This window comes from Camelus ferus, chromosome 35 (genome assembly GCF_009834535.1).
Source record: "Camelus ferus isolate YT-003-E chromosome 35, BCGSAC_Cfer_1.0, whole genome shotgun sequence".
NCBI lineage: Eukaryota > Metazoa > Chordata > Mammalia > Artiodactyla > Camelidae > Camelus > Camelus ferus.
The window spans coordinates 8,277,225-8,300,808 of record NC_045730.1 but is presented as its reverse complement, the minus strand read 5'-3'; the positions used below and the strand labels follow the sequence as shown (position 1 = coordinate 8,300,808).

Sequence of the window (23,584 nt, the reverse complement as noted above, 5' to 3'; positions counted from 1 at the left end):
AAGCACATAGTATCTCAATAAAATGTTGAAAAAATGCATATCTGCTTTTCAGTCATAACATAGAAAAAGACTGTGTGTGTGTTCCAAAAAAGATGGAAGGATGGATAGATTTGTGTTCAAATCAGAACAGCTTAGAAATTCCATGGGAAAATGTTCTTTTAATTGGATATATAGGACTTTTTAGAGCATTTAAAATGCTACTCTAAGTTGTGATGCTTCAGAGGAGAGGTTAGTACAATATTCCAGATTAAATCAAGAATCCAACGCAATGCAGTTAATTTTCACTGTGATACTGTCTCTGGATGTCTTTCATACTTTGAAAAAATATTGAATATTAAAATACTTCCTGAATTATAAGGGAAATATATATATGTGTATTTGCAGAGGAAAGATCCTTGTGGTCTCTCAATAAATATTAACAAAGTGTTTATATAATATAATCATATTAAAATCTATGTTTATTGGATGGAACATTCCCATTCATTCCCACACAGACTTTTTTTCTTCTATAATAGAGAACTGATTTACTTCTGAACTGGTGGATTCAGAAATATTTCAATTTTCATGATCCAGAATTTTCCTCAGCTGCCACAGTGAAATTCTTTTTCTTCTGCCAATATGCTTCGGTGGTTAAATATGCAAGAGAAAGCTTTGTCATAATATAAAAATATTACTCTAACTGATGAACTCGGTGAAATTTCACTCAAATTATGAACAGTGGCATATCTCTGATTAGAAATGGTGAAATGTGTTCTGTAGCCACAGAAGTTTAAATAAAAGCAACCACATAATCAGAATCACTGTTTGTAATGAATACATTTTGCTTATAATATGAATAGATGATTTTTTAGATTTTATAAATATTTAATGTTTAACACATATGGTATCATAACACATTTATTAGCTGCCAGAATGTATTTGGCCCTCCTGGTTTTCAGATATTTATAACTTCACCTTCAACATTTTGAATTACGTAAGAGAAAGATTAATGGAAGGACTTCAACTTTGGTGACTGGAATTTGACTTATAGTGCAGTTAAGTTCTAGGATATTCAGCTTTAAAAAAGTCCTTTGAAGTGTACTGGAACGAATGTCATTGGTAAAATACAGCTGAGTGGTTCACCAAGAGTTTTACAGAGGTGACTGAACCATTTTGCTTTCATACAACCTGTATGGTGATGGACTTCAAAAATTGGTCTTCATTTTTCAGAGGACAGTGGTGTTTAGTGTTCTGTAGAAAGAGCAGTGATGGACATTTGAACTGATAAAACATCAGGTAATGAAAGAAATGGTTTGAACTTTTCTCCTACAGCCAAATTTCAACATTGATGTAATTCGAAGTAACTGTCTGGAAATCTTAGTATCTTTGCAGTTGAGTGATGCACGTGCAGTTGTGAGGTGTCTGTGGAAGTGTCTGGTGATGCTTGGGTCACTGTACTTTCCATTTCTGCACTCACTGGTCCTTATAGCCATTTCACACCATTGCCTAGTTGGTGTGAGGATGGTTACTTCCCCACCTGCAGTGAATAAGACTGATATGTATGGGCTTGCTTCCTTTGTGTATCAATATATCAGTTTTTCCCCTAACAGGGCAGTATTGAATTCATTGCCCAAACAGGGTCAGTTGAGAGGAAAGAGGATATGTATTAATTCTTCTGTTAGCACAAAAGCCGTAAAGTAGAGCAATCTAGGCCAACCCAGATGGAAGATTTTCTATTCTTTAGGAATTGGGGGTACCCTTGGGGGAGGGAGGTAGAAGTATTACTTGACCAAGTTCACAACTAAGAATTTGGAACTTTATAGCACATTTCAGAGGTCAAGTGTGTATTTTGACACCCCACCAACTGATGTAGAAGAGCTGGGAGGTAACTTAGCAGGTGGCAAAGTTCACAGAGGACCAAAGAACCAGGTTAGAGGATCTTCTGGAAGCCCAGGGAGGGGGTTCTTAAGACTGTGTCAAAAGCCAGAAGCAGTTCCCCTTGGAAGGAGTAACTTTTTATCAATACCAGTATTGTATCAACTCTGTAACCAGAGCTCCGAAAAGATAAAGGTCCAGAAGCAGCAGGTTTTCAATTGGGTACTGTATGGGTGAGCAGCATTTCCCTGTCTGATTGATTGATTAACCATTAGATAATGTGCAATATTCTTTCATTATTACACTAAAATATATGAAGTTATACATATCTATATAACATGTAGTTAATTCACTTGGTTTTATTTTTTGAGAAATTGATTTAAGGGGGACAATAATATTTACTTGTAAAGTATCTTTCATTATATGTCCATTATATGACTATCAAAACAAGCATAGCTCTAAGATCAAAACGTTCAGTTTACATGCAGAGAAATTTAAGTGGCATTGTTATTTGCATATCATGCACTTTTAGTGTTGCTAAGAGTTAACATGTTAGCAATGAAATACCTGTTGATGAAACCAGGCATCCATCCATATTTATAGACATTTGAAGACCCTTTGATTATTCAAATAGAGTGAGCTTATTCAGTATATTGGTAAAATTGGTCATATTATTTAAAATGGAAAATAATGGTTAGGAACAAGCATAGGGTGATGCAGTCTTTTTAATTACGAGACAGTGTCCCTGGTGTAGGGAGGCTTCAAAGGATAAGCTTTGATATCAGACAATTCAAAGGCTGGGTGTTCCATTTACTGAAATTTACCATAGGTAAGTTGCACAGTGCTAACGTTTCCAAAAGAAAGTCTTTTGGGGATAATTGCACTCACTGTGGAGGGTATTTGTGAGCACTGATGGTAATATATGCAGAATACTTGATACATACTTGGAGGTCAGTGGTAACACATCTATTATTATTTTTATTAAAGAGAATAGATTATGATCTTAGGGAGCTTGTCAAAATTTAGGTGTTTTCTGACCAGGAATTATTTTGTCCTCCCTTCTGCTATGAAAATGCCTCTGCATAAAGAGAAATACTTGAAAATAAGTTTTAAGTTAATTGTATTAATTTATCCCCAAAACTACTAAGATAGGTGGACACTGTGAGTCTTATTTTACGAAAAGAAAATTTAAGCACATAAAAATGAATTTTTTGTTAGCACACATCAAGATGTTAGCATTTCTAGTTTACTGCCCAGTCCTCTGAAACTTGCTGGTTTTTTTTTTTCTCACTAATTTGTTGACTAAAAGGTGCTTAGGAGGCCTACCTCAAATCTTGACTTTCTCTAAAACTAGTTCTTTTGTGGTAAATACAGGATCTTAAGTTTTTTTTTTTTTTAACTTTTTGTTGTATATTAAATGGGTGGCGGGAATTGAAGTTCAAAATACCTCATTTACCTGCAATCCAAAGTGGCTAGGGATTTTTTTTTTAACTGTTAAAATAGCTAATAGGATGTGTACTAAAGTGCTGACCTCAAGCTCTTCAAGGTGTCCAGAATTAATTTAAATTCGATCCTTTCAAATTGTTTTTGACCATCTCAGCCGGTGAATCTTGTTCATCTTGGCAGGTAAATTAGTTACTCTCTGAAAACCTCTAGAGTGTCACCTTGCAAATGCAATGGAGGTGTCCAACCAGGACGAAATGTGCTGGACTTGCAAATAGAATATTGAAGGGTGATGCTTCACACAGCACGTGGAAAACTTTGTGAGGCTGGGAAAAGAACAACTGTTCTGATAATCAGAAAACACCCTTTACAAAGTAGAGTGATTGTTCTGATCGCCTCCGTTGATCGGCTGACGTGGAGTCAGCCTTTCCCTGCTTGCTCCTCCTGCATTTCTTCACACCCTGTTTTCTTTTCCACGTACAACAGCAGATGATCTCAGGTGTGACTTTGAGTCTGGTTTCTGCGGCTGGGAGCCATTTCTCATGCAAGATTCACGCTGGGAATTCGTGAAAGGGCTAACCCACCTAGAACCCCGTCTTCCTGGCGCTGAGCCTGCCGCAAATACAGATCATGGTAGGATGCTTTCCTCTCTGTTTTTTGTTTTGTTTTTTTTGTTTTAAATAGTTGTCTTGTCTTTCCTGCTGTGGAGTGATAATACTGTGTATTTTCATTTCTATCTACAGACTGCATACATGGAACTCTTGTTTTGTTTTGCCCTATGATCTTCTGATCGACTTAATAATTTGTGGTTACTTGAGTTTCCTGAAAGGAGCATTGCTTTAATAATAAAAAAATTTGTTACATTATTTAAAAGATTGGTTTTTGAAGGTCTGAAGAGGGGGAAAAGTTCCCTGATAAATTTTTCTAGTTGTCAGGAATCATACAGTAGGCTTGCCTTCTTTTTAGACCAGTCCAAGTTTTTGTAAAGCAGAAAGAAAAATAGTTTAATCTTCTTTCTAGGAACAGAGAACGGAGATTTAGCACTGTCTGTAAAATAAATCTACAAATACTTGAATGCAATTTAATCACTCTTTAGGCTTCTTTGTTACAGTCTTACTTCTTCCTCATTTATATTGTTAACCACCAGTACAATTTTTATATATGCCCTTTAAATACAGCAACTGTAACTACATATAGCATTTCAGTAAGGGTTTGTGAAACTCCTAGGAAAGCAGAAGGGTTTTGTTCTGTTTTTCTCTGTTTTGTTTGGATGCCATTGAAAAGGTACATTAGTATTATGTTAACTTTATAATAACACAACTATTATAACTTTAGAGTCTCTTTAAGCTCGTAGAACCCCACTGGACATTATTATATTTGTTACTCCTTTGAGATTGTCAAAGAAGTATGCCAAAACTAACAGTTTTGACCGTGTTTTTAGTCAATGGAAATTGGGACTAGTCAGGGAGGATGCTGGGATGGGGAGGGAGACTTCAGCTATCCATCTGTTGTCTAAAACTATAAACGCAGCTTGTTACTTGCCAGTGGAGTAAAATCTTAATCTTGGCCTTTATGCCAATGAATTTTATTTTTCCTGTAAGATTCTGTGCCAGCTTGTATTAAATTTAAAGTTTAAAATAGAAAGGAGACTTTTAATAATGGGAACTAGATATATTACTAGTACATCTCCTCCAAGCTCATATAATTTTTCTTCTCCTTCTCCAACCAATTATTGAGTACCTGACATATACTAGACCTGGGTGCACATGGATGCAAGCCATGGTCCCTGTCTTTGAGGTGTTCTGAGTCTGGTAACTGAAGCAGATAAGTAAGACTTTGCAATAAGATGTGATAAATACTTTTATAGGGGATGGAGTGTGTCTCAGCTGGACTTGAGATGCCTTGTGAAAGAGGTGTCTCTTGACCTGAGCACTGAAGAGGCATGAAAAGTAGCCAGGAAGGCAGAAGGAAGGAATCAAGGAGAGGTGGCAGGGAATGTATTCTGATTAGAGGAAATACATCGAAAAAGGATGAAAGATGTAGGTAGTTCTGGCTGAGAGATGATTTTAAAATTTTACAACAATATTATCTGTTTTTCAAATATTAGGTTAAAATTCTCTCAGGATTGTGTTTGGCTTTCACATCAGTTTTCACTGACTTAATATTTTCATAACATCACCTTTTCAGATAAAAATATCTTGTCTCTTTCCATTTAATCAGAAGGCTTATGGTTTTCCACAGAGTTTTGTCTTGTTTTTCATGTAAGTCTTGTCCTTTTCTTGTTACGTTTATTCCTAATTATTTTGTATGATTGTTGTCACTGTGATTAGAATATTCCTCACCATTCTATATCTGGGGTCTTACTGCTAAAATAAATACAAATAACAAGTATTATTCTAATTCCTTTTACCTTACTAAATTCTCTTATTAATACTCATCTTTATTAGAAGATAGGATCCCTTGGGGTTTCTATTTTTACAGCTATATTATTGCTAAAACATGCAAAAATCTATTTCTTCTTTTCTATTATGTTTATTAGAATATTTTATTTGCGCGACTTCCACAATGTTAGACCTAATATTAGTCCAAGGTAATTAATATTATCTGATATTTCCTCTAATTAATAATGGTGACAGAAATCTCGAGGTAATTTCTTATTTTAATTAAAATAGTTTTGTTGTTTGCCATTGAACATGCTATTTATTTTGAGGTTGGTCATTAATCTTTATTGTTTCCCTTTAACATTTTATTAAGGTTTGTTATTTGGAGTGACTGGCTTTTTTGGCACACTTTTTAATATTTGTTGATATGAATGTATGATTTTATCCTTTAATTTGTTGATCTGATTGACTATGTTGATAGTTCTGATAAATTAAACCAAATCTCTGTTCTTGGAAAGCTAGGATTGGTCAGGACATATTATTGTTTTGATAAGTATTTCAAATGGAATTGAAACCTATTAATTAGAATTTTGTATCTATGATCATGAATGACATTGTTGTATAGTTTTTTTTTTTAAATTCTATTTTCATCACTTTTTAAGTTGAAGTATAATTGATTTACAATGTGTTAGTTTCTGGTGTACAGTATAGTGATTGTTATGTATACGTATATACTTTTTTGTATTCTTTTTTACTATAGGTTATTATAAGCTATTGAATATAGTTCCCTGTGCTATACAGTAGCACCTTGTTGTTTATCTATTTTATATATAATAGTTTGTATCTGCTAATCCTAAACTCCTATTTATCCCTCCCCTACCACCTTTTCCCTTTGGTAACCATAAGTTTGTTTTCTGTATCTGTGAGTCTGTTTCTATTTTGTAAGTCATTTGTCATATTTTAGATTCCAGATGTTAATGATATCATATGGCGTTTGTCTTTCTCTTTCTGACTTTGTCACCTAGTATGATAAGCTCTAGTTCCATCTATATTGCTTCAAATAGTATTTTCATTCTTTTTTATGAGTGAGTAGTATTCCATTGTGTGTACATATATACCTCATCTTCTTTATCCAGTCATCTGTTGAGGGACATTTAGGTTGCTTCCATGTCTTGGCTATTATAAATCATGCTGTTACTGTTTTCATCATTTTTAACATTAGAGCTCTCTGGCATCATAAATAAGTCAGGGAGCTCTCCATATTTTCCTAAAACCTGAAATATTTTCAAGTAATGTTGCAAATACTTTTTTTTTTTTTAAATTAAGTAAAACCCAGCTGTGGGGACATACATTCTGGTAGTTTTTTTTTTTCCTATCGCTTTTCCAGTTACTTTTGTGGCATAACCAATTTACTCAAACCCTTTGTTGCTTGTAGATGTTGGAGTTTTGGTTTTTACCTGTTCTATACTTCATTAACTGCTTGTTTGAAAGTGTCCATATGGTTCTAAATGACCAAGGGTGTAAGATCTTTGAATATTTAATTTTTAGAATTTTAATTACTCTTTTAAAAATATTCAGTTAAGTTTTATTTAAACCTGAGAATTTTTTAGCTGGAATAATTTTAAAAAATCATCTTTTCTTACTCTACTCTTTATAGGTGAAATAGAGAATTTAATGAGCTTAAGTATACTGTTTTTATTACTCTTAGCTTGGAATTTGGGAGCAGTAGTCTTTATCCTTCCCAACTGGCTTTGAGACTTAAAGCCCGTATAAACTGGACTCTCTTTTTCCTACTCCGAGACTGCACTGCTGACTTGCAGCCTTGGTTGTTTGGTTAAACATGTGGTAGTATCTGTAAAGTGATCTGTTTTAATTCTGAAATCCTTTTCTTTCTGTGCAGTCAGCATTGTACTGTGTCTAAGAAAATCACCTTCTGAATGTGGTGTTTTTCATCAAAATAGTTGGCTTTCCAAGTTGCCCATCATTCCATAATTATCAAAGGGCAGGATCAGACCTTGACATTGTTCAGCGTAGCCTTCCTTTTAAATTTCCCATACTCAATGAATTTACCCTGACAGCTGCTCAGAATGTGTGATCTTTCAAGCTGCGAAGAGACGTTATCCCCCTAGTATGTTTGCCATGAGCACATCCACTGAAATAAAATCTAAAAAGTTATTTTGTTAACACTCAGATTAGATCTTTAATTAAGCTTTCATCCCCACTAGCACAGACAACAATGTCAAACATGTAAGCCTCAGGAGAAACCAAACTCATTCTATAGGCTCCCATCCTTCAGTACATCATGAAAAAACTTAAAAATAAAGGTCTCCTGTGAATTTTAGAAGGGCATGTTGAGTGTCTAATGGTAAGCTTAGAAGCTTTATTTAATTTGATTTCAAACTGTGGCATGAATTAAGCCAATAAACATGTTTGTTGAGAGGATTTAGATCAAGAGCTTGTTTTTCATCAGTTGGATTTTATTTTAGATATTTGATGTTATCCATATGAAAGCACTTCTTGGTTATCTACAGAGCTTAATGGTAGAGAAGTAAAAATGTAATTTTCTTCATCTGATTGACAGTTGAATGTATGCAAAGATGAGCTGTTAGAGCAAAGATTTGCTAAATGTAAAGCAGTAGAATTTGTATCCATTTGACTTTACTTTTGTTTCTGCAGGATCATTTATTTATTTGGAGGCACATCAGTCACCTGCAGTGGCCAAGCTCGGAAGTCCTGTTCTTAGAAAATCACTCACTGCTTCTGCCCCATGTCAGGTAACCAGTTATTGGAATTTCCATTGGTCATTCTGTGGTTGTAAAGTGTTAGAATTGGGTAACTCCAGCTAGTAAATGCCCGCTCTGTTTTATTACTATTTTCATGGTGATTGGAGAGATTCTTATGAGCTATTTCAACATGAAATATCATGTCATTCCAAAAGACATTTGCAGCCTGTCAGTTACACCCTTCCTTTCGGGGGTGTATTCAATAATATTCCTCTCCTTTTGTATTCTTTCCACATCATTCTTTCAGTAATTTAAAGCTGTGCATACATGTTGCCCAAACGGCTTTGTTATTTGGGCCAACCGTGTTAACTGGGGAAAATCAGTTAAGTAAGTTCTGTGGAAAGAAAGATGAAAGGATGAGTAGAAGAGAAATATGTGCAAGAAATAATCATGTTTCTGAAATTTTAGTTTTTCAATTAGACCTTCCAGTGCCAGGTAAACACAGACCAAGGGATAAAACCATCCATCTCAACAGCACAACAGAAGGCAGAAGGACTTTGGAGTCAGACGGACCTGGTTGCAATCTCAGGTCCGCGGCATGTTCTGTGCTCGCTTTGAGACTCAGTGTCTCCCCTGGAGGCATAAGGCTTAGCATACCTTCCCCACAAGGTTTTGCGAATTCAGGCGTGATTAAATGAAGCACCTAGCGAAGTATTTGACCCCTAGTAGGTGTTCACGAGAGATAATCCCCTCACTTTCCATAATGTGAATGCTTCCCTTAGGTGTTTCTGTCCAGCTCGCCTCGTTTTCAGTCCTTTGGGGAGTTCTAACCTGTCCCTAAGCTCTATGGCTTTCAGCTTAATTATTTTTTCTTTATTTATTAGAATTTAATGAAGGGATCAATAGTGCCTCACACTAAATTCATCGCCTGGAAATGCAGGGTTAACGGCAGTTCACACAGGCATTCCTGGTGATTAATTAGATTGTCCAGAGTGGTAAATGTAATTACACTTTCAGCCTGATGTAAGTCTGAATGGGAGTACCCAGAACTCTTCTTGGTTGTCCTCTTTTTTTTCCCCCTTGGTCTTTGCTGCCCATTTCTCTGTGGGAATTCAGATTAAAACAACTGCCTGGAGTCCACTAGCACCTCACCCGAATGGGCTCTGTACTCTCCCACTTTTGGTTGATTTTAATTAAATCCTACGTGATAGATAGAGTTTTTTTTTTTTTTTTTGAGATCTCTTGAAGCATTTACTTCCTCTTTTAAAGTACTTTACAGGCTTATTTAGCTTTAATTCAAGGTCAAATATCAAAGTAATGCAGTCACTGTTGTTAAATGCATTAAAGACATGGGATACAAAGGAACAGAATGTGTTAATTATGCCTCTTTTACAGAAATCTGAAACCTAACATTAAGAGCTTATTAGAAATTCCGAGACTCACAGAGAAATCATACAGTTTTTTTTTTCTTTTTAAAGATGATCTACATTTCTCATTGTTGCTGGTGGCTAGCCAGTAATTTGTGGTCATTGGGATTGTGTTTCAGTTTATGATTGTTTCCACTTGAGGACATTTTTCTCCATTGTTGCTTATGTTTGGAGCTTACCCATGGCACCTCTTTAGATAGAGCCTCAGTGAAAACAGTGGGCAGTTTAGATGATGGTTTCTCTTTTGGAACCAAGTCCTCAACTTTCTAAGACCTCGGATACTGACTTAGTGGTTTGCTTTAGATTTTATAAGTGTTACAGACTGCCAGAAGAGGTATTTGCTCTTCCCTTTTATCTGCATTTGCTTGAAAGTTAGTCATCTTTGGCTTACAGGAAAGGGATATTTGGATTACTTTATAATGCTTTCCAGTTTAGGATGTATTATTTGTTAGAAGTTATTTATAGTCTGAGAAACACATAGCTAACATTCTCTCCCATGGGAGTATTTTAAGAATATACAATTACTCTTCTTTGTTTTTTACAAGTCTGTGGTAATGTGTGATTCTTTCTTTCATAAAAGTTACAAAGTAAGCCAAGAAACCAAATTCTTATTTTCTTGTGTAATCAGAAGATGCAGCTGATCTTCCTAACTGGAATATATTGATAATAGTTGTTTTCATACAACAGCAAGTGTTGTTTTTTAGGAAATGATAACGTGGCCCGGTGAGGTAACTGAAGCCAGTACTTTGATAGGCTCAAAGCCTTCATTTTGTGAAAACACATGATTTTTTCCCTCTATATAATCATGTCAGGCTAATACAGTTAAGAATATTTTTCTGAAAGGACTTTAAAGGAATATGAAGCTTTCTTTTGAGTCTTTTTTTTTTTTTTTACAGCAGACTTTCAGGGTCCTTTTGCATGCAGAATTGTTCCTGCAGCTACTCATTGTTTAAGATGTGGACTTTAATTCAAAAGCTTCAAAAGTCCCTTTAGTCACTGGTAGAAATTTGACATTTTTCCTTGGAATAGCCAGGAGATAGGACAAACAGAACATGTGGGAACAGAAGCTACTCTTTCTTTTGCTGTTGAAATACTGCTACTGTTTTTGGTAAATTAGGAAATATAAAATCTGAATGGATTTATGTGGCTATTAATATTTTCTGAGCTCTCATATATGTTAATTGTTTAAAAGACATAATACCTCACTTTTAGGACTTCTCAGTTAAATACAGCAAAACTGATAATGTGAAGTTTCTGCTTTCCATGATAGTTTGTATGTTTTTAATTCCCCAAGTCATTTTGCTGTTCTAATATTCTTTAGTTAAACAATTGTACAATTTAAAAAAGTGAATGGAGATATCAGGGAAAAGATAGATGAAACAAAAGATAGATTGGCTCCAAAAATAAAGTTTATGAGGGCCAGCTACACATTGGAATCTTAAGTTTTCCAGCATCCAATGCAGAGAGAGAAGCATGAGTCATCATTTGGTTCAGATTCAAGGAAGTAAAAAGAAAAACGAACAAACAAGAATAATTCTTCTGCGATTTCTCCCGAGTGCACACTTCCCTAAGTGCACACACACCAATGTAAATATTCCTTCTCTGATTGTACACACTTGGACTTTGCCTGCTCTGTGCTGACCACAGCCCTCGAGGCTGAGAATACAGTAGGGACAATCTAAACGCGTGTTTTCCATTAAAAAATACAGAATTTAGTGAGGAGTAATGACAGCGGTTCGGTGTTAAGTGGTACAGAGAGTGGATGTAAAATTACACATATGTAACGTGTAAGTATATAATACATAACATGTAACAGTGTGTATTGTGTGAGTTATACATAATAACATATAAAATATATCTAATATATAACAATATAAGCTGTAACAGTGAAGCCCACCTATATAACAGCTCTCTCAGTGCATTTTAAAAGGCCATGTCTTGTAGCGTACCTCAAGTAGAGTGAGCTCGTATCAGAGAAAAAAAAGTTAGAAAAAAAATGTAATACGTCTTGGAGCTTGGAATGGTGCAATCATTATCTCTTCCCTGTTTTACTTAGTCCAAGGAGAGTTGGAGAATGGGGTAGGTTCTAGAGGAAGCAGCGGTGTATGGGGGAAAGGTTGAGCAGGTCCTCTCTCCAGTTGTACTGCATCAGAACACATGGAGCTTAATGATTTAGAGGAGAAAAACAGATTATATTTTATTGAAGATTCCAGGCTTCTACTTAAGCTTGTTCATAATAAAAATACTCAGGCAAAAACATGATTATGAGTAGGAGTCATAAGAGTTACTATGGTAATGATGAGGGTGTGTGTTAGTGTGTATGTCTGTGTGTGTGTGTGTACATGATGAATGATCCCCTCCCCAACATGGACTCATTTCCAGATGAATTTTGAGGCACTACAGATGTCTTAATTTCTTTCTTTTACCTTTGTTTTTTGATTTTTTAAATTATTTTTTTTCTATTTTTATTATTCTAGATGGTGAGGATATAGCAAGTGTAGCAAATACCAGCCAGGGGCCGATGTGAGGGAGAGAAGGCAGGGGTGGCTGAGCATTTAAAGTCCAGCCTAGAAAAGATATGAAAAGTTGACCTAAAAACTCCCTGATAGGGAAGTAATCAGAAAAAAAGACCATGGGAACCCTACTTCAAAATGACACCTGCACCCCAATGTTCATAGCAGCACTGTTTATAGTAGTCAAGACATGAAAACAGCCTAAATGTCTATCAACACATGACTAGATAAAGAAGATGTGGTATATTTATACAATGGAATACTATTCAGCCCTGAAAACAGACAACGTAACGCCATTTACAGGAACATGGATGTCCCTGGAGAATGTCATTGTAAGTGAAGTCAGCCAGAAAGAGAAAAAACTAGCATATGAGATTGCTCATATGTGGAATCTAAAAACAAAGAACATAAATACAAAACAGAAACAGACTCACAGACATAGAATACAAACTTGTGGTTGCCAAGGGGGCGGTGGGTGGGAAGGCACAGACTGGGATTTCAAAATGTAGAATAGATAAACAAGATTATACTGTATAGCACAGGGAAATATATGCAAGATCTTGTGGTAGCTCACAGCGAAAAAAATGTGACAATGAATATATGTATGTTCATGTATAACTGAAAAATTGTGCTCTACACTGGAATTTGACACAACATTGTAAAATGACTATAGCTCCATAAAAAAACGTTAAAAAGAAAAAAAAAGACCATGCAAAAGTGGAGGAAAAAAGCAGAAAATTTGCAGAGTAGAGTTCTGATTGGAGACAAACCAAAATCAAATGAAACAGGGAACAGAGAAATAAGGAAGGTGTCATTTTGAACTTCTTCACAGTGTCCTGTTATGTCCTTCGCAGAATTTGGTCTTGGAGACTGACTCACTCAATTAGCAGGTACTAATTGCTGCTAATTACATTCCTTTGTAGAGCTGGCCATTCGTCTGGGAACAGCACAGGACTGTGGAAACTAGAGGGCAAGATTAGTTATCCACCTACTCTCAGTGACTGGTAGTATCAGGTACCTGAAAAGTTGTCCTTTCTTTTTATAGTAAAATGAATGATTTAAGATGAAAAAATATACAAACAATATAAAACCAGAGAATACAGTTAAAAACAATAAAAGAATCTGAGATTCACTTCTCTCTTTCTCCAGTTTGCTGTTAAAGGAACTTCTTTGTTGGAAGCTTCTTTAACCACATGAAATTCTCTTGAACAAAATGATTTCAGGGTTACCCTGTGCATACAACCAGAGTTGTATATATGCAATGCAGTGAAAACATAAAGAGAGATAAAAGCAAGCCTTTAATATTAACATTTTATTTAACCACTTTTTAATGAATCAAGACAGTAATTTCTTTTATAATGATAAGTAGTAAATAGATTTTAAATGCTGGGTGTAATTTTTAACATAAACACTTTGCAGCTTGGTTTAATAGAATTTTCCGTGATGGAAATTTTCCTTTGCTGTGTCCAGTGTGGAAGCCACTATCACATGTAGCGATCACATGTAGTGATCAAGCACTTGAAATGGGCTGTGTTTATAACTGAGAAAGTGAAATGTTCATTTTGTTTAATTTAATTAATAAGGATATAGATAGCCACACTATTTTCATACTTTTGTCATGATGCACATTATCCTTCACTGTTCCTTTTTACTCTCTCCCGTAAAACTCTGAGGTCCCTAAGGACACCTGATTCCTTATACATTTTATGACACGGAGCAGCTTTCCCCTCTCTCTCTCTGAAGGTGTATAGACATGTACTTAAGCACTGATGCTGAGAGTCCCACTCATCCCTTCCTTCTTCAATGCCTGTTAACTGAATACCTAGTAAATAGAATTTACCATAATAGGTTCTGTGAGGAATTCAAGACATGCATCGTGATCTTGAGTTCATGGCTTAGGCTTCCAGTACTGGTTTGTGTCACAGTGAGAGCCTCGGATGCTGGCTATCTGAGCGCCTATCTAAAACCACAGCTGTATTAATAACTGTTGTTCAGTGGGCTCACCCTTACCTCACCGATACTCACTTTGAAAAGACTACAGAAGGTTTCTTGGTCTTTACTAAAGACTTCTTAAGTCTCTACATACCAAATCTGCTAAAAAAAAAAAAAAGTAAATTATATATAAGTCCTAAGCTCTTATCCTATTGCATATGGGTCCCCTTGGTATTTACTCTTAATACACTATTAAAATAACTTTGCACTGGTAGGGTACTGAGTGCCAGTTTGACAGCTTGAAATTCTGAGCGGGCATGCACATCTCTTGTACAAGTGGATTTAAAGCTCTGTTTTGCATATTTACCAGCTTGGAACGTAATGAAACTACAGCAGGGATCTAAAATTTAATTGTAGTTGCAGAACATATATCCTCCCTTTCCAAAGAATTTAATTAAACCCTTCCATTTGACTTTAGGTTTCTCGCTCACCTGTCAAGGTCTGAGTTTAGGGGAGCGTGGTAGTAAAATCTAAAATGAAATGGACGACCAGAAAGAATATTTCAATCAGGTGGTGGCAGTTAGGTAAACATTGCAAAAAACGTGCACTGCATTGGAACAGAGAATGATGTTTTGAACAGTTTTTCTCAAGAGCATTTAAAAAAATTATCAACTTTCATCTCCATTGAAGTTGGTACCAACAGTGAAATAAATGGGCAGCCTGTATATGTAATAACAGTGGTCCATGTACAAAATAAACACGTAACGATGAAGGAAAAAAACCAAGAATTTAAAATGTAGTGAAACTGAAAAAGAGTCACTTTGAATCCAAAGAGAATGATTTCATTTCTGAGGGGCCTCATTTCTGAATGAATTATACTGTGTGTGTGTGTGTGTGTGTGTGTGTGTGTGTGTTTGAAACATGCAGTATTAGGACTCTCTATGGCAAAATCAAAAGAAAAAAATTGTTGTGTGTCTAAACTTGCTTTTGTAGGGATTTTGTTGACATATTTTGTGGAGTAGACCATCCAACCACTGAGGGAATTAATTTTCACCTCGCACAGTGCCCAGTTCTTAGTAAACGCTCAGTAAATATTGGTTGAATAAAGGATAGTGCTGAATGCCACATTATAGCTAGTGGTATCGGCACCTAAGATACTCCTTTCTCTTTGTTTCTCTGTGGCTGAGTTAACCTGTCCAGCCTTTAGATTATGTCCTCATTGATGGTGAGTAGGAAGCAGAATGATCAAGGCTCCCTAATCTCCAAATGAATGTTTTCTGACTTGGATTAAACTGTCAATGAGCATTACCATATGCTCTTCCAAGTTCTCTGATGATGTCACAACAGAGAAGGAATTAATTCATTGCAGTTTTATTTTACCTGAGAAGATAATCTTTTTTTTTTTTTTTGAGAAAACTTTTCCTTGCCTTGAGATCTTGGGGAGAATGAATAGTAATACATGGTGTTGTAATATTTGAATCAGATGCAGAATGTGTATCTTTCCAGATTCATAAGGAGCCACAGAGAGGTCTTGGGAAATTTCCATGATGGAGTGGACTGATGTGTGTCCTCAGGCTTGTCTTGGCAGGATGCTCATGTCCCATTTCTTCAGGCATCTCTGTGGCATGTGTTAAAAATACCAGTTAATATAGGTATTTCTTTCCTTACTTTTCTTAAGGAGGGAATACACAGGCTGGCAGAAACTTAGCATTTTCTAGGCCTGCATGTTTGGGAGAGAAGTGAATGAAGGCAAAGATACTTGAAACCAAAGTAGTTGGGGGTATTTTTAATTACAGAAGAGCTACTGGAGACTGGGAAATGGAATATTTATATCATTCAAACACATTTCCCCCCAGGTGCGGTTTTGGTACTATTTGTCTCAGCATTCACATCTCTCGGTTTTCACGAGAACGTCGCTGGATGAGGACTTGCAGAAGCAAGGTGATCTAATCGGAATCTCCGAATCTCAGTGGAGACGAGCAAAAATCGATCTCTTTGCGAAGGCTGGAGAGTCTACACTGCCTTTTCAGGTGAGCACATGAGAAATTAATACAACTCAGGAGAAGATGCTAATCTTTCCAGACAGTGGTATAACACATAACATCTCATAAATTTATCTGATATCAATAAAGCAAGTGTATTCAGAATCAGGGATGGGTAGAAAGGTTATTCTGACTTGCGGAAGCAAAGCAAAAGTGGAGATAAGACCTGAATAGGATGGCGGAGGGAAGAGTAATTTAGGAGAAAATACTTGTTTTCTTAAGGTGAGGATGGTGGATTACATGAGGTAGTGGAAGAAATCTGAGCTGCACTCTTATTTTAATCCTATTGCCTCATTTTCTGCTGCCCTTCATGTTGAGGATTTTATCACACTTTTATGCCATTTTCTTGGTTAATAATTAAAGAAGGCAACTGTAGCTTGTCCAATGGATGTCCCAGCTTCCACCCTCCTGGACATGAGTCCCTTCTCGATGTTGGAAAAGATGTCGCTTAGAAACTAGATTGGGTGGTGGAATGAACGTGGTCGAAAACTCACTGTCTTTAGAGTAGCTAGTCTGAGTTCTGATCTCTGCTCAACCCATAGGTTGCTAAGTGATTGCATAAATTGTATCTTTGACCTTCAAATTTCCCAGTCTGTGAAAACCACAGTGATAATAGAAACCATACTTGAGGGGAATCTGAGTGATAAAGAGAATGTAGCTAAATTGGTAGCTCTGAAGACGGGCTCTGGAGCCTGGCAGGAAAGTTGCTTTATCCTTCGGTGCTTCCAATTCTTCCTCTGTAAATGGGGACATGAAGGTAAGGTCATTGTTGGGGTGTTAGGAGCCTCTGAAAAATAACGCATCTCATCTGGTCCTCATTTCCGAACCAACTGAGATAAATACAATGGATGGAGAGCAAAATATTTTGGAGAAGATGCCTTTAGAATCTGCAGGCATGTATTAAAAAAAAAGTTTTTTTAATAGAAGTATAGTCAGTTACAATGTGTCAGTTTCTGGTGTACAGCCTAATGTCCCAGTCATGTATATATATATATATACACATAGATTTGTTTTCATACTCCTTTTCATGAAAGGTTATTATAAGATAGTGAATGTAGTTCCCTGTGCTATACAGAAGAAATTTGTTTTTAATCTATTTTTATATACAGTGGTTAACATTTGCAAATCTCAAACTCCCAAATTTATCCCTTCCTACCCTCTTTCCCCTGGTAACCATAAGATTGTTTACTTTGTCTGCAAGTCTGTTTCTGTTTTGTAGATGAGTTCATTTGTGTCCTCTTTTTTTTTCTTCTTTTATTTATTTTAAGATTCCACATATTAGTTATATTGTATGGTATTATTCTTTCTCTTTCTGGCTTACTTCACTTAGAATGACAATCTTCACGTCCATCCATGTTATTACAAATGGCATTATTTCATTCTTTTTTATGGCTGAGTAGTATTCCATTGTATAAATATACCACCACTTTTTTATCCAGTCATCTGTTGATGGACATTTAGGTTGCTTCCATGTCTTGGCTGTTGTAAATAGTGTGCAGGCAGGTATTTGAACCACACACACCCCCCCCCGCCCCAGAGAACAGCTGACTCTGCTAGAGAATACAGGACTCACACTTCGGGGAAACCTTTCACTGTGAGTGACTGTGGTCCATCAGTGTACGTTTCTCAGGTGTAACTGGGGTCCCACTCTGGTGGGGGGTGTTGATAATGGAGGTGGTGGCTGTGTGAAGGCAGGAGGTATAAGGGAAACCTCTGCACCTTCCCCTCAGTCGTGCACTGAACCTAACACTGCTCTCAAAGTCTTAATAAAAAACCAGAAAACCCCAGGATGTCCTTTGTTAGAACTGACTATGAGAAATAGGCGTTGAAACTCGTGCTGTTCCTTTCTCGGGCCCATTAACCTGTCACTATGATTGAAGAATTTCAGCACAGTGTATTTTTCTTTCTCTTCCATGTTTCTTCTTTGGGGATCTTGGTCTTGCTTTGTTTTGCAGGGCAGACCGAGACTGCTCTCATTCGCTGGGGGTGTATTAACTGGTTTGTACACTGACCGGTGGTTTGGTGGGATTTCATAATTTGGCGGCCTCGACTTGGTGATGTTTTCTTGAACAGCTCGGCTCTGCTGCTCTGCTCTCTCCCTTCACCCACCTTTGCGGTTGATTAGCTCCACATGTTGGCTTTTCTCTTTCATACTGGGGGCTCCCAGTTGGCACCAGTCAGCCTGTGCTTCATTGTTCTGACCTTCAAGGGGATTGAATGGTCCTGGGTTCTAGCTAAGCCTCAGCCATGTTTGATTCACCCCTGAGATGGTAAGGAGTTTACTCTGCACCTGTGTTCCGTCATCCGTAATCCTAACGCTTGGCTGAAGTACATGCTCATTTTAGAAACCACAGTTGACTACAAAGAAAAATAAAAACTCTTCTCCCAGGTTTTGCCATCCAGAAAGCTGCTGCAGGTCCACAGCCTCTAACCAGCAATTTGGAAAACAATGAGCTTCTGAAAAACAAGTTTAGAGGCAAAATTTAAACTGACCAGAACCAGGGGTAGGCAGTTCCTTTAGTGATGGTGAGCCGATTACAGAGTGCGGCCCCCAGTCTCTCGGAGGGGAGCATGTAAGACACACGATACATTTTAGATGAACGTTTTCATCTCTGAACTTTTCAAGTTTCAAAACCCAGCTGGACCTAACGACTTTGGATAAGGACTTGCGGACCTGTGTCAACATTCTGGTGGGAATCAGTGTAGGTTTTATGCACAGATACACACACACAAGATCTATAAATACACACAGATGCACACAGTATTATTTAATATATTGGTATAACATATATTATTAACTATTTCAAACACTAGAAGATACAGAGAGAGGCAAACACCCATGTCCTCACAACTCAGAATTAACTAATATGAACATTTTGTTTGCTTCTGTGGTTTATGTTTATCTCTAATGATACAGATTTTGTCCTCTACAGGAAACAAAAATGCTAATATTATATTTCTTTAAGTGTCTTTTCAAAACTATGGAAACATGCAGATTCTAGCTCGGTGCAAATCTACTTCATTCTTTTATCAACAAAACAGAAAAGATATTACAACTACCAACCGTCAGTCTAGCTCTTAAATATTCAAATACTTAACATTTATCTTCTTGGAAACAGGCTCCTTTGACACTTTACATTTAGGGGACTGAATCATTTAAGGGTGACCTTAGTCATTGCCTGGCCATCAGTTCAGTGTGACTAAACTCTGATCCTATTTATATGACATCGCCCAGTCCAGTCCAAACACTGGAAAGGAGAGAGGCTTTGGACTGTGTGACCACTGTGATTTCTGTGTTCTCTTGTAGCCATGAAAGTCACGCTCAGTGTGGTCCTTCTGGTGTCTCTTGTACACAGGACCACAGAATGCAAATTGCTCTGAGTTCCTTAGGAAATAAGCATCTCTGGTTAGATAGGGCTCTCGTTCTTCCTTGTGGAAAAGGACGAGGCTTCCTGTTTATTCTGTAAGGACAGCAAATTGATGACATTTCAATACTCTCTCCATTTCCTGTGCAGTTTTTATTAGAAGCCTGTAAGTCGAATAGTTAATAGTAATTTTTTGTTCTGTCTTAAGTTGGTCTGCTCATGTTATATGTTCAGGTTTTACCTGTTTATTCATGGAATTTACAATTTCTTTTTTTTTTGTTTCCAACTGCTCTTAGTTTTAATATCTGGACGTGGTACTTTTCCGAATACTGTCCATTGATTTCTAGTTGATCCGCTGTCTTTGAGTTTGCTACTGGAACATAATTGCATCATATTTTAGATTTCATCTTAAAATGACCCTCTTGCAAAATTCCCCACAGTGACTGATACCACGTTCACTTTTTATCAGAGTCAATGATGCAAATCAATAACCATTTCCTGACATTATTTGAAGATTCAGTGAAGGGTGCGATTTATAACATGAAGTAAAAGCGGGTCTGGTCTCAGTAAAGTTGCTCGGTCCTCGGTCTTCTTAATCGGGGGCTTCAGTTAAATCTTGTTTGGCCAGGTAGCTCTGTCTGCAGCATCTGCTAAAGACCACTTATCTCTTTATTTCATTATAGTGATACAGGGCAGCATCATCTATCATGGCTCAGGTTACACATTTTTCTCAATAGGTATGTGACCTTCAGCCAATAGCTTCAACTCTCTAAGCTTCTGTTTCCTTTGCTTTAAAAGGTGGATGAAAGTAGCACCATGTCCACAGGGTTAAGACAAGTAAAGCCTGCCTGGTGCGTAGTTAGTGCTGCGTGAAAGTCTGCTGTCAATTTTAGTATTAATACCACCATCATTCTTCAAAAATCACTCTCATCCAATTTTTACTTCTTATATTCCTATTGTCTCCATTTCCTCTTAGATCCATATTTATTCATTCTTCCCATTTTATAAAGCAAGATATCAAAGAACCAAAATTTTAGCCGAGTATTTCTTTGGAAAAGCTTCTCTCGGTTTTGCAGGTGTAAAAGTAGTCACTTGATTGTAAACAATATTCACAAGTTGCTGTGGTTCCTGAAAGCAAAAACGAGAAATGATTTTGCTCCCTCAGGAAGTAATATAATGTGCTAATTCAACATCATTGAATAAAACAAAAATCAGCAAGATCCTGAAAAGTACTTTTAGAAGGGAAGGGTATCTGTGTATAATTCGAAATTTGAATTCTCAAAATACCTTGAGAATCTTATAAAATGAGGTCTCCACTCTTCCTTTATCTGTGGTTTAAAACATCCCTTCTAAGCAACCTCTTCGCTCACTTACTGATTATCAATTGATACCGTAGCTTCCCAAAGGAAGTGCCGTGGGTGGCAAATCAAAAGATCGGCTTGGTGAAAACAAGCAGTGCAGAACAGGAGGAATTAAGATGATTTTGGAATCATCAGGTGATACTGTTTACATATGTAAGATACATTCTTTTTTAATTCCCATAACATTTTTCTCTGTTTAAACTTGGAGGATTTTAATTCATGGTCGAATTATAATTGTTTATTAAATAGCCCTGGGTTTAATTATACAGAAGTAAGCAAGCAAAGGTGTAGATGACCTAATGCCATCTTTATTTTGCTTCGGAAGTTGTTTTGTACTTAACATTTTAGTGTGAGTATCTGAAAGAGCCTGTAGGTTTTCTTTGGACAAAATGATGTATCCATATTTTAAAGACCTATCCCATAGTTCAGCCATCCCACAGCCCACCCACTCCATTCACAGAACAGGAGCAAGTACCTCTCTAGGGGTATAGAAGTGCCCCACACATTCTGTCTCTTCTCCAGCTTTTCTTTGAGCAGTGCGGTCCTTCAAATATGGCCTGCCACGAAATGCCTGTCTAATGAGTCTGAAGAATTAAACATCTGTATTTTAGTTAACTGCAATGTAGGATGTATTATAATAATGAATAAAAGGAAAAATCTTTCCCAATTAAAGCTGTCCAAATACATTACAATAACCTAATGATGCTAAGTGTAATTTATTTCTCAATGACAATGCTTGTAAATATTTCATCAGCATCTTTCTTTAAAACCTGTTACTATTTTCTGCCCCTTGTATGAAGGCCAAACTTCTTGGCCAAGACTCTGCAGAAACTAGCTCTAATCAGAGTTTAAAAAATTGTAAATATTGTATGCATCTCATAATAAAATACCAAAAATTTCCGATAAAGCAATAGTCCTTGACCTTCCATCATAGTCTTTATCCATTGGACGACAGTAAACATTAGTTTATTTTCACTTCTAGACTTTTTTCTATTTATTAATATGTATGTGTGTACCTCCTGTATCTAGAAATCTAAATCACTGTGTGTTTTTAGCCTAAGTAGTATCATGCTATAAATTTTTTCCTGTAATTCAATTTTTTACTCTGAAACTCATGTTGAAGTTTTTTCCATGTTAGTACCTAGAGATAGATTTTTTTTTTAACTGGCTTAGTAGTCCGTGGCCTATGTCACCATTTATTTATTAATTCACATCTAAGTCGTTCTGATTCATTTGCTATGGAAACCGGCGTTGAAGTGAGCATCCTGCCCAGGCCTGCGTGTGTGTGTTCCTGTGAGTGTCTCTCTAGGGTGAACCCTGAGGTGTGGGCTCAATTTTTGTGGGCTGTGCTGTTTATCCTTTGAATAAATGCCATCAAATTGCTCTCCAGTTGGGTTGCATCTGTTCATGCAATCAGTCCTGTCCATCTGTTATTCAGTTCATTTATTCTCTTAACAAATATTTAGACAATAATTCATTTAGGCAAAAAAAAAAAAAATCCTGTACTCCTAATACAGGGGAGGAAGCAGTTTTCCTTGACCTGTGTTAGGGTCCCTGGCTGGGTCTCAAAATTAAACCGACAAAGCAGAGTAACAGGAGAAAAGTGTATAAAGTTATTTTATGTTAGTTTTACCTGACGTGGGAGCCTTCGTAAGGAAATGAAGACCTGAGGAAGTAGTTAAAGCTGGGTGTTTTTATACTGGATTTGAAAAAGACTGGACAGTTGTAGAAAGCTAAGATACCACATGTGGTAAACCAGGGGAAACTTAGCAAGGTCTGTTTGTTCACGTTCTCCCCTGTGTCCTTTTGTCTCCGGCAAGGAGGATATCCTGGCCTAGGGAGGCCACCTTCTCACGCGAGGGTGTGATGGATCTGCTTTGGAGGAATGTCAGAAAGTACATCCCTCCTCACATGCCATTTCTCAAGTTCATTCACTATGCACAGAGGTGCCGTATTTGGGGGTAGCATGTCCTGCACGCCATCATCCTACAACCCCCTTTTTTCTCACTTTCACACCTCCTTGCTTTTGCCTGTTACGTTACCAGTTTCTCAAAGTAACAGTCTTAGGCAGCAGTTAAAGCTGAAGTTTACTGTTACCTCTTTACTAAATGTTTTTATCAAATTCTGTCTTAAATTTTTGGCAGGAATAATGGAAGTGCTTTTCTTTGATTCTCACAGCATCTTATACAAATCTCTTATATAGCTCTTACGGTGTAGTTTAGTTGTTAATGTATCATGTCAAGTAAACTGTGAGATCTTTAAGATCCGAGATCCTTATAGCCCTGGTAACATGGATATCTTACTAGCTGTGTCCTGGACTGGTCCTGCTACGTGTCCTTAAGACCCTGGACATAATTTCTTCCTTCTCTCCCTCCCCCTCCTCTCTCTTTCCTTTTCCTTCCTTCCTTCCTTCCGAATAACAACATAATAATGTGAGTGATTAACAAGGGAAAACAAATTATATCAGTCATTATTCACAGTGTTAGAATAAATTAAACATAAATAGATGCCTCCAAGTACTTTAGCATATGAATGCTATTAAC

The 23,584-nt window shown here is 36.8% G+C and overlaps 2 protein-coding genes across 2 annotated transcripts in view; both read left to right on the top strand.

Moving 5' to 3' along the window:
• The window catches only part of LOC116661438 (MAM and LDL-receptor class A domain-containing protein 1-like), a 66,184-nt gene extending 57,660 nt beyond the window's left edge, over positions 1–8,524 (top strand). Inside the window, exons 11-12 of the mRNA XM_032473564.1 lie at positions 3,784–3,930; positions 8,355–8,524. Coding sequence (XP_032329455.1) covers positions 3,784–3,930; positions 8,355–8,524 — 317 coding nt within the window. The remainder of the gene's footprint in view (positions 1–3,783; positions 3,931–8,354) is intronic.
• Positions 8,525–15,852: 7,328 nt separating this feature from the next.
• MALRD1 (MAM and LDL receptor class A domain containing 1) overlaps positions 15,853–23,584 on the top strand; it is a 365,316-nt gene continuing 357,584 nt past the window's right edge. Inside the window, exons 1-2 of the mRNA XM_032474166.1 lie at positions 15,853–15,925; positions 16,130–16,303. The gene's annotated coding sequence lies outside the window, so the exon portion shown is untranslated. The remainder of the gene's footprint in view (positions 15,926–16,129; positions 16,304–23,584) is intronic.